Source organism: Myzus persicae, unplaced genomic scaffold (assembly GCF_001856785.1).
Source record: "Myzus persicae strain clone G006 unplaced genomic scaffold, MPER_G0061.0, whole genome shotgun sequence".
Lineage (NCBI taxonomy): Eukaryota > Metazoa > Arthropoda > Insecta > Hemiptera > Aphididae > Myzus > Myzus persicae.
Window position 1 is genome coordinate 348481 of NW_019102568.1, and position 17274 is coordinate 365754.

The following is a 17274-nucleotide window of genomic DNA, read 5'->3' on the forward strand; positions in this document are numbered from 1 at the left end:
ATCAAAATTTGATTTAATTACTGAAAAAATATTTATTTGTTATACGATTTTGATTAATTTACTCTTAAAAATTTAATTAATTCATAATACAACATTATTTTAAAACAATACAAGCATATACAATAAATTTAAATATAAAAAAATACATAATACATAAACTGTTGTTAATGGGATACTTGAGCTTGAGCTTTTGAAATGATTGTTTCCATATTAGGTTTTATATTAGAGACTGCAACTCTTAGATCTGATTCTAAGTTTAATTTTGTCCGATATTTGTTTTTTATAACTGTAAGAGCTGAAAACGCCGTTTCACAAAGGTAAGTGGTTGCAAATGGCAGAAGTGTTGATACAGCTACTTTTGACAATTCTGGGTATTCTGATTTTATAGAAATCCAAAATTTATCACTTGTAGTTTCATTAAATTTTATACGCAGATTTTCATCGGCAGATAACTCAATTAATTCCTCGTTCATAACTAAACTTAATTCAGAATTCATTTCATTTATATTAATAGAAAATGGATTTCTTATCCATCCCAACTTTTTTTCTGGAAACTTTTCAAACCGTGTGTTAAAATGGTTTTTCAAATTTTCGAGATGAAGTAATATTATGTCTTTTATTTTTTTAATATCAAATATTTCATTGTCAGCAATAAATTCTGAAAAACATGAAAACATTTCGAAGTTTTCATTATTAATATAATTTATCCATAAACTTATTTTTTTTTGAAAGCATCGATTTTATCGGAAAGAATTAATATATTTGTATTTTTACCTTGAAGACTTAAATTTAAATTATTTAATTTTTCAAAAATATCGGCAAGGTAACTTAAAATTGCTAACCATTCTTCATTTAAGAAGTGTTCTGCGAGTGTATTTTTATGTTCAAGGAGAAATATTCGTATTTCATCTTTAAGCTCAACAATTCTTAATAATATTTTTCCACGGGATAACCACCTAACTTCAGTATGAAGTAGTAGTTTTGTATGATCAGATCCCATTTCATTACATAGAATCGTAAATAATCTAGAATTTAATGATTTAGATTTTATAAAGTTAATTACACGTATAGAATATTGAAGTACTTCGTTGACAAATGGTTCAAGTTTTTTAGATGCTAAAGCTTCCCTATGAATCATACAATGAGTAAATAGTATACTTGGTGAAATTTCGTTAACTTTAGCTCTAAAACCTTTCTTTGATCCAGTAAGTGCTGCTGCCCCATCTGTACAAATGGCCTTACACATTGACCACGAAATTTCATTATTTTCAAAAAATGCATTAATAAGGGTAAATATGTCATTACCAGTGGTCCTGCCATTTAAAGTTTGACAAAATAAAAAGTCTTCTAAAATGTCTTCTTTGTAAATATACCTGACATAGACAAGAAGTTGAGAAAAGTTAGAGATATCTGTAGATTCGTCCAGTTGCATTGCAAAATAATTACTTCGCAATCTATTTAAAAGTTGTTTTAATATATATCATCAGATATGTTTGAAATCCGACGTGATACAGTATTATCAGATAATGGAATTGATTTTAAATCATTTGCATATGCCTCACCGTGCATAGCCGTTACAATTTTTATAGCAGCTGGCAAGACAAGAGATTCACCAATCGAATGCGGTTTTTTTGTTTTTGCTATTAAGTATGAAACCTCGAATGATGCAACTAAAGCTTTTTGTGAAACTGTAGAAAATTTATTTATAACTTTTTTTTGAACCTTTAATGCATTTTCATGTCTTTTAAAAAATTGTTTATCTTTATTAATATATTGCGGATGTTTCGTTTCTAAATGTCGTTTAAGTTTAGAGGGTTTCATACTTTCGGAAGTCAATATTTCTAAACATATAACACACTTAGGACGATGTTTACCTTTTTCTTCAATAAAAGTAAATCCAAATTGTATATACTGATCTTGATATTTACGTTCTTTTTTTTGGTTCTCAACATTTAAAGTTTTTTTTTCTTCCAATTCCTCGTTGATAGGCTGGTCCGTTGTTGTTTCCGACAGTTTACGTTTTTTATTTTCACTTGCACTTGCACTTGTACTTGCGCGTTTAATTAAAAATTTTTCCATTTTAAAACAGTATAGTAACGTACTTTATATCGCGTGAGATACATGTACTGCACTACTGCACGAATGACACCTAAGTAGGAACTGATTATTATAAATATTTGCGACTGAAATTGTTCAAATATACCTATCCTATGTATACGATACGAGTTACGAACAATTTAATAATCCATATCCGCTATCGATAAGATAATAAATAAGAAATTAAGATTATACGCTCCTCAGCATGTTCTATAATCTATAATTCTCTATATAAAACAAAATTAAAAATTATCTTTATTTTATTTTTAAAAAAAATGGAAAAATCATTTCATCTATTATTTTTGGCGACCCCCAAACCTATCATTCGCGACCCCCTTGGGGGTCGCGACCCCCAGGTTGAAAACCACTGCTCTAAACAATTGCTTGCCAATGTAAGATACAAATTACTTTAATGTTGTCATGATTATTATTATTAGTTATAACGTATAACTTATGCATATAAAAAGTATACAAGCATTAAAAACTATTTTCAGTTATCAAACAAAAAAAGCTACTAGGCTACATGTCTGGAAATGGGTGTTCCAAATTAAGTTGGTCTGAAGGTTCAAGGAAGGTATCTAAGCTTAACTGATGTTCCATTAGTATATTGGATGTTTATAAAGTGAACTCAACAATTTTCATTCTATAATTTCCTTAGGCCCAGATGGATTATCACGTATTTGTCTTAATAAGAATATACTTATATATTATTTTTGGGAATCATATATTATTATGTATACCTATACTGAAGTAGGTTCACATTACTATTTTAGATGTATTCGAGCTGCAGAAAATTATTGTTGGCCTACAGCAGAAGCTTCAATGCGTCATGCTCGTAAAAAAGTTGTGCCTGCTTTACCAATAAGCGTTAATGCATTGGCCGATTATCTAGAACAAAACCCAGAGCGTTACACTTGTTGTGAACAAGCTTTTTACCAAGATCGAACCGTAGATAATGATGGTAAAACAACAATTATATTTGGATGTTCATCATTTATCAGTGATGTAAGTCAAGGAGGAAACGAAGTTCATGCTGATGCAACTTTTAAAGTTACACCAGCCATGCCACAGTCTCGACAACTTTTTATTCTGCACATAATTGTTCAAAATCATGTGAGTTTTAGTTATAATTGATTTGTATTTTAACTTTATGTGGGGGAAATAAATATGAATAATTATAAAAATATTTAATTATTATTTCAGTCAATACCCATAATTTACGCGTTGATGGAATCGAAGACGGAAGCAGCATACACTCTATTGCTTACAAAATGTAAAGCTTTATTTCTTTCTATAATACCTAATTGTGTGATGACAGATTTTGAGACAGCTTTGCAAAATGCATTTGCAACTGTTTACCCTGAAACTGTTCCACATGGTTGCTGGTTTCACTATGTCCAGGTACTTAACAAATAATGTTTATTTGTATATAATATATATGTGTATAATTACTATTAGATTCTAAGAGTAGAAATTAATGAATTAATTTTACAATGTATTTTTTTTCTGGATCAGAAGGCTGTTTCTAGTAGGAAAAATGCTGTTATTATCAATTTTGTAAGAGGTTTCTTTCAAATTGAATCTATTCGGGGCTTTTGTAAGGTTCAACTATTGGAAATTTCATTTTTTTTAAATAATTGGAAAAAAAAAATATTTATTAAAATTGTTGTATTAAGTATAATAATTGTTTGGTAACTTCGGTTACCAAACAGTTAGACTGTCTTTGCTTAGAATCGTTTTTCATTGTGTCAATGATTTATATTGAATTCAAATTTAGCACTTCATCCATTTATATAACCTACTTAATAACAATATAGATTCAACTTTTAATTTACAGCAGTCAGCAGATTACCTACTTTTAAACTTATAATTTATATATTGAAATGGAATAAAAGAATAAACATTTTACTTCCATATGTATTTGCTATTTCTTCTAGATAAGGACTCCCCCCCCCCCCCTTTTAAAAAAAAAAAAAAAAATTTTTCCTCCCTTTTTTTTTTCTATTTTTTTTAAAAAAAGGCCCCCCCCCCCCCCCCTTCATAAAAATAAATGTAATATGTATTGTTTAATACTCCAGGGCAAGTATTATAAATTATCATCTCCAATTTAATTTAACGGACACTTGACCAGTAGAATTCTGCCCGTAATAATATCTCTTATCAGCCGGTTAGCGTAATTTAGAGCGTAACCAAAGATTGTAATACTGGCCCTAAAACTATTATTGTATACTTTCATGTTTCGATTTTCTATTTTCTAGGCATTAATAAAAAATGTTAAACGACTGGGTCTAGCACAATTCGTGAAGGAAAATGTTCAAGCCCAGATCTGTTTAAAAATGTGCGCTGCTTTAGCATTATTGCCGGTGAACAAAATTGACGAAGATTTTCAATTAATACGTCGCCGTGCCATAGATAATAATGTTAGATTTGCTACATTTTTTAACTATTGTTCAAAGTATGTGAAATTACTTAGAGATATATATTTTTTAAAATATTTAATGTAATATAATAAAATCAACTATCTTTAATTTAAGCTATTGGCTACGGAATAGAGGACCTGAAGTTTTTTCTGTTTATGGTTTACCTAGAAGAACTAACAACAATGTTGAATGCTTTCATTCCCAATTGAAGGAAAAATTCCAAATCCTTCATCCTAATTTATGGACATTTTTAGGTAATTAAATCAATATATTCTAAGTTTATAAAATCATATGGGTATTTGGTAAATTATTAATTTCTTAAATTATTATTAAATATAGATGCACCCTGGTAAATGTATTTTTATCAAAGCTAATTTTATATTTCTTATACACTTGAAAAATTTGAGCAGCAAGTACCATGTGACTGTAAGACAACTAGCACTCGGACAGAGAATATCACGTGCTGTTAAAGTTAAATATTTACTCAACTCGGGAAGAATATTAAAATCTACTCAACAATTAGACCTTGGGCATATTATATTAAAAGAATTTTTACACTACAATGCTCACACAGTGCAGAACGTTATATACGTGAAGAAATGAACTGGCACATAAATGTAGAACAAGTTAACCCATTAGGAATATAAAATTGAAACCAATTTTTATAAAAAAAATTGATACATGTTTTGAATTCAGGTGTAATAGAAGATAATGAAGATGTAATAGCTGTAAGAGTCGAAGGTAATGGTTTTTTTTTTAAGTATACCTACTTATTCTATTTTGAACCTAATTAAATTATTTTTTAATTGTGTCAAAACAGATCATCAACCAGAGCTTCTTAAAAGCTTAGAGCTTTTTTTCTAGGATGTGGCCGATTTCTATAAATTTTCGTTCTTTGGCGGCATAACCTTTTTTGTCATTGGATTTGACCGATTTCTATAAATTTTCGTCCTTTGGCGGCATATACCTTTTTTGTCATTGGATTTGACCGATTTCTATTGCTTTTTTTCTAGGATGTGGCCGATTTCTATAAATTTTCGTTCTTTGGCGGCATAACCTTTTTTGTCATTGGATTTGACCGATTTCTATAAATTTTCGTCCTTTGGCGGCATATACCTTTTTTGTCATTGGATTTGACCGATTTCTATTGCTTTTTTTCTAGGATGTGGCCGATTTCTATAAATTTTCGTTCTTTGGCGGCATAACCTTTTTTGTCATTGGATTTGACCGATTTCTATAAATTTTCGTCCTTTGGCGGCATATACCTTTTTTGTCATTGGATTTGACCGATTTCTATTGCTTTTTTTCTACACGATCCCCACCATTACCACCACCATTACCACCACCCCTAAAAATCCCTTAGTGTCCATGGTAAGAAGAGACTCTTGATTTTCCGTTTAGTCCGTGTACTACCTTTAACCGTTGTTCACGTATATTTACTCTCTCAGTCTTTAAAATATTTTTGCAAGTGTTTAAATTTATTTTTCGGTGTTTAAAAATAAGTATGGCTGGACCAGTTGCAAATATGGCTAATATTTGGAAGAAACCTTTTAAATATACTCCTCCGTCACCGCCAGCTGAACTCGTCGTGTCCACAAGTTACACAATTGACTTTACCAACCGTAAGTTTGTGCATATCGGTATTGACCCTACTGAAAATTTTCAAGTCGTCATCCATTTAATAACATCATCTCGCTATATTAAAATTTCACCGGATTTCCTTAAACGTATATTTTCGCTGATGGGAAATATACTGTCTTTCATATTGGAACAACCCGAAAAATATAAGCGTAGGTTATTTTTGGAAACGGAATTTAATAAGCTATCTAGTATGATGTACACCGGTGAAAACGTACTAGTGATAGAATCAAAAAATCAAGAAGGGTGCAGAATACTATTGAATCGATCGGACCTTATTCAACTTCAATACCTGGAATGGTGTATATTTGAAACAGTTACACGAAAATTGACCATCATACGACCAGTCGTCTTAAGGCAGTTTGAGACTATTGGTAATTATTTAGACCAGGAATTTACCAATGTGGAATCGCCTCCAAAAACAAATGAAGAAATGATCGTTTTTATCAAAAATTTAAGCGATGATAAAATTATTGGATTCGCTCCTAAAGAAGAAATGAATTTCATCAGTCAACTCAAAATAAATGCAACTATTCAATTAGCCGAATATTGGGCGCGACGTTGGAACGGAGGAAATTCACCAGAGGTAAGTCTTAAATTCGGTCGTAAAAAAAAAAAAAAAACAATACATATTTTTATTTTTATTTTTTTTTATTTTTAGTTATTCATTGAACCCGGGGCATACTCTAGTATGTCTCCGTGCTATGATGAAGATGATGATTCACAGGCACGGGTAATTTATAATTAAAATGTTTAAATATTAAATGTTATTAAATGTTATTATTAATAGGGAGCTGAAGAGGATAGGGCTATCAGAGAATGTTTAAAGGGGATTAACCCTACACAGGCGAACCCGAACACTAAGCCAAAGGTAATATGCACTTCATATAATTATTATTATTTAAATATTTAATACAAGTTTATTTTAGTCGCAGAATGTAGAAATGAGTCCTCCGATGTTACCACCGAGCATATTCGGCATTCACGAAGATCCGATTACATACGCAACACTCAGAGTCAGACCATCATATGTAATTTATATAATCATATTTATAAAAACATTATTTTATTATAATTTTTTTTTCAGCCGCTAGATCATATTGACGGCCCACATGATAATATTTCTAATCAACAATCGGTCGACGTAAACGACGGACCGGATTTTTTCGATCGAGACGTGCATTCACAGTCTCAATTCATCACCCCCACATCATGTGATCAAGCAACTTACGCTCTTCACCCCGCGCCGTCACGTAAACTGAAACGAAGACTACCACAATCACCCGCAAGTCCACCACCATTCGACGTAAATGACGGTCCGGATTTTTTCAATCCAATTAGTACATCAACGCCGATTCAACCAACTTACAAACAACACCCAGCACCAGTATGCAATGTTAGACGAATATTATTTTAATATTTGTAGGAAGTAAAATAATTTTTGTGTAAAATAAAAAAAACAAGCGTGATACTTTAAACATGTTTTTTCATTTATTAGAAAATAAGGTACAAAATAGTTATAAGATATAAAATATTTACAAGATATAAAATATTTACAAGGTATAAAAATAATTACAAGGTATGAAAAAATAATTACAAGGTATGAAAAAATATTTACAAGGTATAAAAATATTTACAAGGTTTACAATTTTCTAACATCGCCACTAAACGGGTTGTAAGTTATAATCTGGTCATGTAGTATTAAACAATATGCTGCAGTTTTTTCTGGAATAACTGTATCCGTTTCAAATTCAATACGTAGATCTATGGTCGATGACTTCACATTATCGTTTTGACGTGATAAATCAACTACGACGATTGGAACGTAGTTTTGAAAAATGTGTTTTGATAATAATGGCTCGCAATAATCTCGCTCATAATACGATTTTTGAAAGTCTGTATAGGCCTTATACAAAATACTGGTTGTATTATTTTTAAAATCTGCACGAAAGTCTTCGTACGGATACACTTCAGAATTTAAGTGGACCTTAAGGTTTTTTAGTTGACAGTGATAGAATCGCCCAGCATCGTTTTCAATATTTTTTTTTCGATCTGTTTGTAACCCAAACAGTACAAATCTCGGTTTTTCTAGCAGGCTACTAGACTTTACCGTCCACGAATGAGAAGTATTTCTAGGAAGTATCGGATATTCGCACAGGTCCCAAGTTCTGAACGCACACGACAGTGTTCTATGTGAATCTATTACTTTTATCAGTCTTAATTTTTCTTTATCACTGACTTTGATAATAGGCATCTTCCAAGTCACCTTAGTAAGTTCAATTTTAATTTTTTTATTTTTATCAACGGCTGCGGATGCGCCATCACCAACAACATGTATCGCATCAAGGTTGGTAGATGCACGATTTAAAATCAGTTGCTGATTACAATTAAGTAATATTTTTTTATAGTCTTCACAGAATCCGAATAAAATATGTTTTAGAGGGATACACCCGGTAAATACATCGTTGGACATAAAATTTTTATTATCTTCACTATCCATGGCCGAGTCCCAAGCAGCGCTCTCTAGAGTATTCAAATCGTTTGGAGAATACGAACAGTATGCTTTCAAGCAAGACGAAACTCCGGGTGATTTTAATTTCTGTATTTCTATTCCGTTTATTTCATATCGCATTTCAGAGAATAAAAATGCCAATCCGTTATTTGAAAAACGAACATCTCCAACAGCATCGGTTGGCTTATTTACTTTTCCCTCGATGTAAATATAACTTTCACACGGTAAAGTGTACGAATCCATATTTAAAATACTTATCCTTATTTCATCATTATTTGATAAAGACATGTTAGAGTACGGAGTGAACGAATGATAATTCATCTGCGTTATTTTACACTCATCGACATAGTCGGCCGTAACGTCTAAATACGTGTCATCCATAATTATACTTGCAGCGATCGGAGAAAATTTAAATTATTTTAAGTGAGCTTGGACTTGTTTTTTTTCGGTTTAGAAATAGTTTTTTTCGATTTTGACATAGATGATGACTTCTTAACGGCAGGTGGTAAACTGGCAGGTTTTTTGATTGTAGCTCTTTTTATATTAATGTTAAATTTGAGCGCCATATCCACGCGTGATTTGTAAACGGACTGTTATTGGTTCACCGCGAAGATTAATTAGACAGTCGTCTTGATCTTTTAGTACGACAATTACTCTACTTATAGATCTCGTGTTGAGACCGTAAAAAACTGGGTGTCTAGGTACCTCAACGATTTTATACCCAGCAGGCACAATGGGGTAAAGCTCATGTATAGTCTGGCTCGGCGCTCCGTCACAGAATGAGCCGGTGATTAAATTACACTCTACTTTTATACAGTTTATTTTCATTATGTTGACAATATTTTCAGATTCATGAGTAGCACCAGTAGTGTATAGTACATTTCTAAAACCTAGCAATTTCGCTATGCTATTCTTGACTCCTAAATCAACATCATGGCTGCACGATATCGTACACTTTAATGTTCTGCTGTTTGCTTTTAATTCAAACATAGTGACATAGTCGGGCATAATTTTTTGAATAATAGACTCTAACTGATTCAACTCATATGTTCCTGTAGGTATAATTACGTACTCATTTTCATTGATTAAATTACGAAAGGCAATAGTATTACAGCCAGGTTCTATGTTTGGTATAGAATTATTTGTCTGTAAACTCAAAAGACATATCTGTGCACAGTGTGCAGTATTTTCTACTTCCAACGGTGGAAAGATCTCGCATGACAGCTCACTAGAGTTTCCGTTTAACGTTAATGTGAACATGATAAAAATTTTAAACACAAATGTCCGCAGTTTGTAGTATTATAATTTTGCTCCCTGCTGTAATTGAAATGTATGTCACATCCGCGAAAATATTGTTGTACTTCAAGTGGGGGTGGTAAATTTCCAAAACTGTCGTAATATTCAACTTGATTTCCGATTTTTTTATACGCTACCCAATGCGTTCCTGTACCGTTTTCCGTGTCCAAGTTAATAATCGCTGATTCTTGGCGTTTAGGACGTGTAGATAACCTATCTCTGGTAAACACCCTCCGATGAAATGAGGTATTTTCATTAAACGAGCGATTTTTATAAGTTCGAAATCGTACAACGCTCTCCTGGGTAACGTAGATATTAGTTTTTTTTAGTTTTGACAACCCCTCCACTTTTAAATGGTGCGAGATGTAAACCGGAACCAATTTTGTATGAGTTGCCTTTATATGGTGTTAGATATAAACCTTTGCCTAAATGTGATGGTGTGTGTCTATTAAATTCATTAGCCATTTTCACAACGTTGGCAACACCACCAGTTAAGGCTCCCAGAGCTGACAAACCGGCGAAAATCGGTATGAGTGGTAACAAGCCGCCTTTTTTCGGGATAGTTATTGTTCGTGGAACTTTAGTCTTCTTAATTTTAAATGTTTTTCGCGCGACAGCTACACATTTTTTAGTTAATTTCATCAAGTTTTTTTCACCGATATTTTTCTTCATAACGTTTTTACTTGCTTTAAGTGCTGCTTTAAACCCACAACCTCCGCCTATTTTACGTTTTGTCTTCATAGCGGTAGTCACACCCCAAGCCACAGCTTTTTCTTTTAAACTAGAATCTTTTGACTTGAACCTATCCCAGGCTCGCTGCTCTAATATAAAATCGGCTTTGTTTCGATCTGCGATAGAGTTGCTATGTTCGTATGCAATATCGTGATCTCTACAAGCAGAGTCCAGAGGGTTTATTCACACGAATGGATATCAATTTTACCTTCATTGATTAAAGAGTACAACAACTCAAAACATAGGACAATAGGTATGACACCAGTGCAAGCTGATGCGAATCCGGCGGCTGTCGTAATTAAACAACGAAAAATTATTAATGGAACAATCAAATTTAACGTTGGTGATAACGTTCGTATAAGCACATATAAAGGTGTATTTACAAAAGGATATTTACCTAGCTGGTCTAAAGAAATATTCAAAATTGTTAAAATTAACGAAACATTACCTACTACTTATCAGCTACAAGATTATACTGGAAAACCGATTGCTGGTTGTTTTTATTCAGAGGAAATATTGAAAACAAACTATCCGAATGATTATTTAGTAGAGAAAATTATCCGTAAGAAGGGGGAGAAATTTTTTGTCAAATGGCTAGGGTTTGATAATACACACAATAGTTGGATAAATGTACGTGACATTAGAAAATAGTGTTAGTCTAGCTACAGACATGAACGTGTTCGGTAGTTCTCAGTCTAGTGAGACTAATACATTTTTAGTAAATCTCGAACAAATTGTTAAATCGTATTCGAATAAACTCGATAAAATTGAGCATTTACTTGAAGAAAACTATAAATCCATACAAATTCAAGAGGAACAAACAGAAAAGTTAGAATTAACATGCATAGAGATTACAGAGCATATGACAAGAGGCGAAGTATCATTACAATATATCAAGGAAACTATAGGCGAGATTAAAATAATAATACCAGCTATACTAAGCCGTCTTAACACTATAGAAACTTATTATAAAGACAAGCCATAATGTCTTCAGCCATATTGGACATGCAATGCATACTTGGCGTCAACAATAAATACATGATTAAAGAAATGTCTATAGTAGACACGTTTACATGGGCGACCCAACACTGGATTTTTAAACATTCAAAATCCATAGAGGACAACAAAAGTCGTAAAACCAACAAGTGGCTGGAACGTAATTATCACCAACTAGCTATAGAATTTGGTGATGTCGAGTACGAAGAAGTAGGTAAAATATTGAATTCATTAAAATTCAGTTGCATCTACGTCAAAGGTGAACAGAAAAAACAAGTTCTTATAGAGTATATACCACACGTCGCACTCATCAACATTGAAGACTTAGGCTGCCCTCGTTTGGATCAAATATGTGATGACGAGACTCTACCTTGTTGTATTTTTCATATGGAATTTAATCCTAAACAATGTACATTTTATAAAGTTTTTGCTATAAGAAAATGGTTTATAAATAATTCTTAAAAATAAAAACATGATAATATTTTAACATTGTTTTTTTTTTATTTTACATTGGTAACCTTTATAGATTAAAAATATATAGATTACAAAATATACATGGTATTTACAAAAAATATATATATATTTATATGGTATTTATACATGATATTTACAAATTAAAAATATAACCAAATATATATATGGTATTTACAAATTAAATATACATGGTATTTATAATTATTTCAATATTGTACGTGTTGTAATAGAAATATATCTCAAGAGTAATATTTACAATATAACACAAAACTATATACAGGTTAGGTTATGCAGTGTAGAAGGTCTCTCATTAAGCCTTTCTCTTCTTCCTTCCAGTTATGTCTTTCTTCATCTAACTCAGGCCAATCATCCTCGGGTTCATCTTCCCTATAAAATTATAAATATTAATATTAATTTATTTTAAATTTATTTTAAATTTACTTTAGAGAGTAATGTCCGTGAGCCAGTGTGTGTACTTTATCTTGCAGCACCACCCTCTTATCATCGAAGTTATTGAACGTTAATTTGTTCGATTTTATCGTCATCAGTTGATGCTTGAAAGAGCGGATGGAGACATTTTCTCTTTTATTTTTCCCCTCCTCTTCCTCGTCAAACAAACACTTTTTATGATTGTCGAACGTCATGTGATTCTTTACAACGTGTTTTCTAATTCCCTTGGCTTTGATCTTCTCCTCGCCATTCAAAATGTATGAATATGACTTTGCTCGCAGCGCGCAAAACTCAGTCATTATGAGCCCATCCGTCTCATCAGAAAACAGACCTGGGATTTTATGTCGTTCGGCATTGTAACATGGATGGTCCTCCGGTAAGTTGGAAGTATCCATTCGTTCGAGCAAGTTGTTATTATTTTTAAGGTCTTCGTAGAAATTATCAGTGTGAATAAAATATACCAGTGAGTCTATAAATTGTGTAAATTATGTAAATATTTATAATAATAATAATAAATATAAATTATTTATTACCTGTGTCGGTATACATCAACTGGATTTTATCCCCATAGTGGCTTTTCATTACGTTATAATGATAATCATATATTAAACTCTTGCTTATGTCAAGAACCGCGAGGCCTATGAACATTAAAAAAATCGCATTAATACCTTTATATATCTAAATTATTAATAGAAAAATTACCGATATAAATAGGTTTACAAAAATTAATGATTTTTTTTTTTAATGTTACTGCGTTTAAGTTTTCGGAATAGGTGGTGGAATATTTAAATGTCGATCTGTTTATTAATTTCTGCAAACGTCGGTTGCACGATACAAGCTCCATTTCCATACGTTTACGAACGTTTTCCATCGTTTTTCCTACAATAAAAAAAAAAAAAAGGATAATTAAAATTATTATTATTATTATTATTTATAATAACATACCGATTACAGCATTATTCATCAATTTGAAGAAATCCCGCTCAAATTCATTTTTCGCCTTTTCCCTCATATTAGTGTTTAATTCAATATACTGGGCAAGCCAAGGTGATTGCTTAAATTGAATAACTCTATGCACCTATAATATAAATGTTAGTAATTCTATGATAAAATATCATTATATGATATTCACCTTTTCAACTATGAGACCATTGTTTAAGGCTTGCTGAAGGTTTCTATAGTGAATAATATAATTTTTCTTAGGCTCAAATGTAGCCATGAGTTTGCGTACTTTTGAACCTGGTGGTACGCTGTTTTGTGGTAGGAATGGTAAGTCGTTATGTTTATTATGTAAATTTTTCGGATAAACAATGTCAACCTCGTAAACCCGTCCTATGGGTGAATCTTCAGTCAAATCGTATAAGCCGTCGAGTGATGGTTTAACCCACTTGAAATCTCCGTAGGGCATAAACTGAGACATTGCCCAGCCGTAAAGATTATTACCTAAAGTTTAAAAAGTTAATTTAACTATATAATTATTATTTATAAATAAACTTACAATCCTGATACACAAGCCATGATTTTGGATCTGCCGGGTTGTAATCTGGTGTTTTTTCATTGTTTGATTTTGCATACCGCATGCTAGCTTGTGTGAGTCCACCTCGAATACCTAGAAAAAATTGTTATTAAATGCATATAGAAATAATATAATCACAATATACTAACCGTCTTCAAACATGAGAAGCATTTCATAATCCGACAGTAATTCTAGTTTTATCGCCGTGTATTTCAACATTGCGTCGAAAGAGAACCCCGGTGCTGTATAATAGTATGCCGGGTCTAAATGGTATGTATTCAAGCAAAGGTCACGGAAATTTTCAAAAACATCCGCCAGAAGTAAAACATCGACTTTTAAATATAGATTGGAATATTCGCCCAGCGTTTGACAATTGAAGTGGTTCCAAACTTCTACCGCAAACTGATATTCCGTATCTTTAACATGTTCTTCTGTCAGAACGCTATAAAAATCTTCTATAGGCGGCAAAGAGGTTTGTTCGAGCTTAGACCAATCATCGGTGAAGTCGTAAGGATATACACCCTTACGAGTGACGAACGGTAAATCATTGTTGGAAAAATGTTCTGCCGTTATACGGAATTTTTCCAAGTTTGGCGTTATTAGATTGTTGGCGAGAGTTGATAAACTTGTAGCCATAAATCTAAAAGTATCCACGAATCTAATGGTAAAATCGTTACTTATATATTTTGAAAAAGTAACGAATTTCTCCTCGCTGTTCGGAATTACTTTTATTCTTTTTGAATTATAACCTAGTTCTGTTACAATGAAATGTGCATCATAGTTGGATAGATTGTGGATAAAAACTGGAACGTAGTTTGGTTTTTTAAGACTTAGATTACACCTACTACACAAGGTCTGTCTGAATTTCCCAGTCAAATGATCGTGATCACGGACACGGGTGTTTGTATCAACATTACATTTGCATAAATTACATTTAAAACATGAATTATGTTTAGCTGTGTCTTCATCGGTCATGGTCAGAGCAATGTTCGTCTTTAATAATTTTTCTATTTTCTCGGCAACGTCAGTGATATTCTGTATAAAATGTTTTGCCACGTCTTGCCTGCTTTCACTACCTCGGATTCTAACTGGTTTAATCGGTATGTTAAATTTTGTTAGCAACTCTATTGGAACATTTTCAGACGCCTTAACTAAAAATCCGTAACTCATTGGACGGTGTTTTTGTATTATTGTTGTATTACCCCCCTTTTTCTCTTCGGTCTTTACAAGCAGAGCCTCGAAATCGGCATATATAACTATGGGATGTCTCTGCGCGTTTTGCCCGAGGTGAATTGTAGCACATCTCCTTCTTTTGGCATTATAGGTCGTAGGGGTTTATGTGGTCCGCATATTAGCCTGTGATGTTCAAGCGCCGCCTACCCGCTTAACTTATACTTTAAATTCTGTCTGTCGAACGATGTAAAGCAACGTATTGTATTGTTTACTTTATTACTAAGTGTAGATTTTGTGATACCTAGCTGTTTTTTTCTCACGATTATACATTACTTTAATTACTGTCAAAATGTATAACAATTAACAACATACAAATATACAATTGTAATCCATAAAAAAAATTATAAAAATTAATAGATAGTATAGTTTAGTATCATTCATCATTGATTGACAAAATGAGTAAATTACGCCAAATGTCCGTATCATAATCATGCAATGCATTAAGTCTGTAACAAACCGACTACGTCCGTTTGATGGTGTTGAAAAATAAATGAAGAAGAGTTGTCTTTTTCTTTATAAATTGAATACTTTTATTTGATTGATACAAAAACAATAAATTTACTAAGTCCAAAGTGACTATATTAAATAATGGAGACTAGCGAGATGTGACTGTCATATCCTAGCTATTAGCTCGTCGTTGGTGTTGGTCCGTCTAGCTCGTTGGTGTTGGTCCGTCTAGCTCGTTGGTGTTGGTCAGTCTAGCTCGTTGGTGTTGGTCCGTCTACCGAAGCCCATTCGAGCGACGTATTATAATGGCTATACTTGGATCGTATCCCTGCTTTTACCATATAAGGTCATACCGTGGGCGGCCACGCGCTGCACTCACCGGATGTCCCTTGCCTATCTGCTCATTGTCATCTCTGTGACAACACAACGCTGTTAATGCTTTTAATGCGACTATTTTAATAATATTCATATGAGTAGTGATATATCTATGAACACATACGTTTGGAGGTCACGCGCAATTATTTATGGTACTTCGTAGGCCTCCTGCAACTAACATATTATATATATATATATGGAGTTCTTCTTATTCTTTGAGTGACATCGTGTCAATCACATGTTTCTTTAAAACTACCCGTGGGATTCACTGGAGTGATTATTTATAATATTTAAACATAGTCACAGCTCGCTTTAAGTCCAAGTATAGATAGGTACTCAAACAAATCCTTACAAAAAAAAAAAATGTATTTATATAATATACAATGGCGCCTGGCCACCCCCTGAATGTCTCAAAAATTGGCCAAATATCCCCGTCCCCCCCCTTAAATACGGCCCTTAGAGCTCTTTCACACTCGCCGATATTATCGGTGTCGGTAGAAGTAAAATTGTGTGGTTTTAAATAAATTCACATTGACACCGATCCGATCCGCTGATCCTTGCTAATCCGCTGATCCCTGCTGAGCCCGCCGCCCGGTCGTGCACGTGCGCGAGATATATATTATCATTTATCATTATTACCGTTATCACTTATCACTTGTCATTATTACCGTTATCACTTATCATTATTACCGTTATCACTTATCATTATTACCGTTATCACTTAACATTATTACCGTTATCAGTTATCACTTATCATATATATTATATCCGCGCTAGACGTGTACAATTACATGACGGGAAAAAAACTACAAAATAATTTAACGGGTTTCGAACCCTCGACCCCCATATTATAACGATGACGCTTTAACCCACTAGGCCACATGACTACTTATAGACTTAGCGTTATTTTCACTCATTTAACTAGATAAATATAAAATATTACGTATAGTATACAAATTTATAACATAGTGTAATCATAATAATATCTTTCGGCACATAGTTAACATCAACCACCATAATTTACCGTTATAAGTATATACCTTTGTTGACATCGGATGTTGCCGATTTCTATAAATTTTCGTCCTTTG

At 32.6% G+C, this 17274-nt stretch overlaps 6 protein-coding genes and 1 pseudogene across 6 annotated transcripts; 2 read left to right on the forward strand and 5 right to left on the reverse strand.

The window, feature by feature from the left end:
• Positions 1-164: 164 nt before the first annotated feature.
• Positions 165-1432, reverse strand: LOC111032576 (protein FAM200A-like). The gene is made up of 2 exons (XM_022312953.1): positions 843-1432; positions 165-480 (listed from the first exon to the last, which is right to left on the reverse strand). The coding sequence occupies exons 1-2, from the start codon at positions 1430-1432 to the stop codon at positions 165-167; spliced, it is 906 nt and encodes a 301-aa protein (XP_022168645.1).
• A 38-nt stretch (positions 1433-1470) lies between these two features.
• On the reverse strand, positions 1471-2079 carry LOC111032577 (protein FAM200B-like). The gene has a single exon (XM_022312954.1). It carries the CDS (start codon positions 2077-2079, stop codon positions 1471-1473), a length of 609 nt encoding a protein of 202 aa, XP_022168646.1.
• An 840-nt stretch (positions 2080-2919) lies between these two features.
• LOC111032578 lies at positions 2920-5164 on the forward strand (annotated as a pseudogene).
• A 212-nt stretch (positions 5165-5376) lies between these two features.
• LOC111032579 lies at positions 5377-6903 on the forward strand. Its single transcript, XM_022312955.1, has 2 exons — positions 5377-6741; positions 6817-6903. The coding sequence occupies exons 1-2, from the start codon at positions 6022-6024 to the stop codon at positions 6901-6903; spliced, it is 807 nt and encodes a 268-aa protein (XP_022168647.1). The 5' UTR covers positions 5377-6021.
• An 894-nt stretch (positions 6904-7797) lies between these two features.
• Positions 7798-9048, reverse strand: LOC111032580. The gene has a single exon (XM_022312956.1). The coding sequence runs from the start codon at positions 9046-9048 to the stop codon at positions 7798-7800; it is 1251 nt and encodes a 416-aa protein (XP_022168648.1).
• Positions 9049-12446: 3398 nt separating this feature from the next.
• Positions 12447-13486, reverse strand: LOC111032574. The gene is made up of 4 exons (XM_022312951.1): positions 13318-13486; positions 13149-13253; positions 12607-13084; positions 12447-12552 (listed from the first exon to the last, which is right to left on the reverse strand). The coding sequence occupies exons 1-4, from the start codon at positions 13484-13486 to the stop codon at positions 12447-12449; spliced, it is 858 nt and encodes a 285-aa protein (XP_022168643.1).
• Positions 13487-13546: 60 nt separating this feature from the next.
• On the reverse strand, positions 13547-14035 carry LOC111032581. Its single transcript, XM_022312957.1, has 2 exons — positions 13748-14035; positions 13547-13693 (listed from the first exon to the last, which is right to left on the reverse strand). Exons 1-2 carry the CDS (start codon positions 14033-14035, stop codon positions 13547-13549), a joined length of 435 nt encoding a protein of 144 aa, XP_022168649.1.
• Between the last annotated feature and the right edge of the window lie 3239 nt (positions 14036-17274).

Excerpts from the sequence above, each read along its gene's own strand:
- LOC111032580 (XM_022312956.1), bottom strand. The coding sequence starts at position 9,048 with ATGGATGACACGTATTTAGACGTTACGGCCGACTATGTCGATGAGTGT.
- LOC111032574 (XM_022312951.1), bottom strand. The coding sequence starts at position 13,486 with ATGGAAAACGTTCGTAAACGTATGGAAATGGAGCTTGTATCGTGCAAC. Across the intron at positions 13,254-13,317 it reads TTGTAAACCTATTTATATCG|GCCTCGCGGTTCTTGACATA; the intron begins GTAATTTTTCTA and ends TAATGTTCATAG. Across the intron at positions 12,553-12,606 it reads CACGGACATTACTCTCTAAA|GGAAGATGAACCCGAGGATG; the intron begins GTAAATTTAAAA and ends ATAATTTTATAG.
- LOC111032581 (XM_022312957.1), bottom strand. The coding sequence starts at position 14,035 with ATGTCTCAGTTTATGCCCTACGGAGATTTCAAGTGGGTTAAACCATCA. Across the intron at positions 13,694-13,747 it reads ATGGTCTCATAGTTGAAAAG|GTGCATAGAGTTATTCAATT; the intron begins GTGAATATCATA and ends TTTATATTATAG.
- LOC111032579 (XM_022312955.1), top strand. The coding sequence starts at position 6,022 with ATGGCTGGACCAGTTGCAAATATGGCTAATATTTGGAAGAAACCTTTT. Across the intron at positions 6,742-6,816 it reads ACGGAGGAAATTCACCAGAG|TTATTCATTGAACCCGGGGC; the intron begins GTAAGTCTTAAA and ends TTTTATTTTTAG.
- LOC111032577 (XM_022312954.1), bottom strand. The coding sequence starts at position 2,079 with ATGGAAAAATTTTTAATTAAACGCGCAAGTACAAGTGCAAGTGCAAGT.
- LOC111032576 (XM_022312953.1), bottom strand. The coding sequence starts at position 1,432 with ATGCAACTGGACGAATCTACAGATATCTCTAACTTTTCTCAACTTCTT. Across the intron at positions 481-842 it reads CACTTCTTAAATGAAGAATG|TTTAGTTATGAACGAGGAAT; the intron begins GTTAGCAATTTT and ends TTCTGAATTAAG.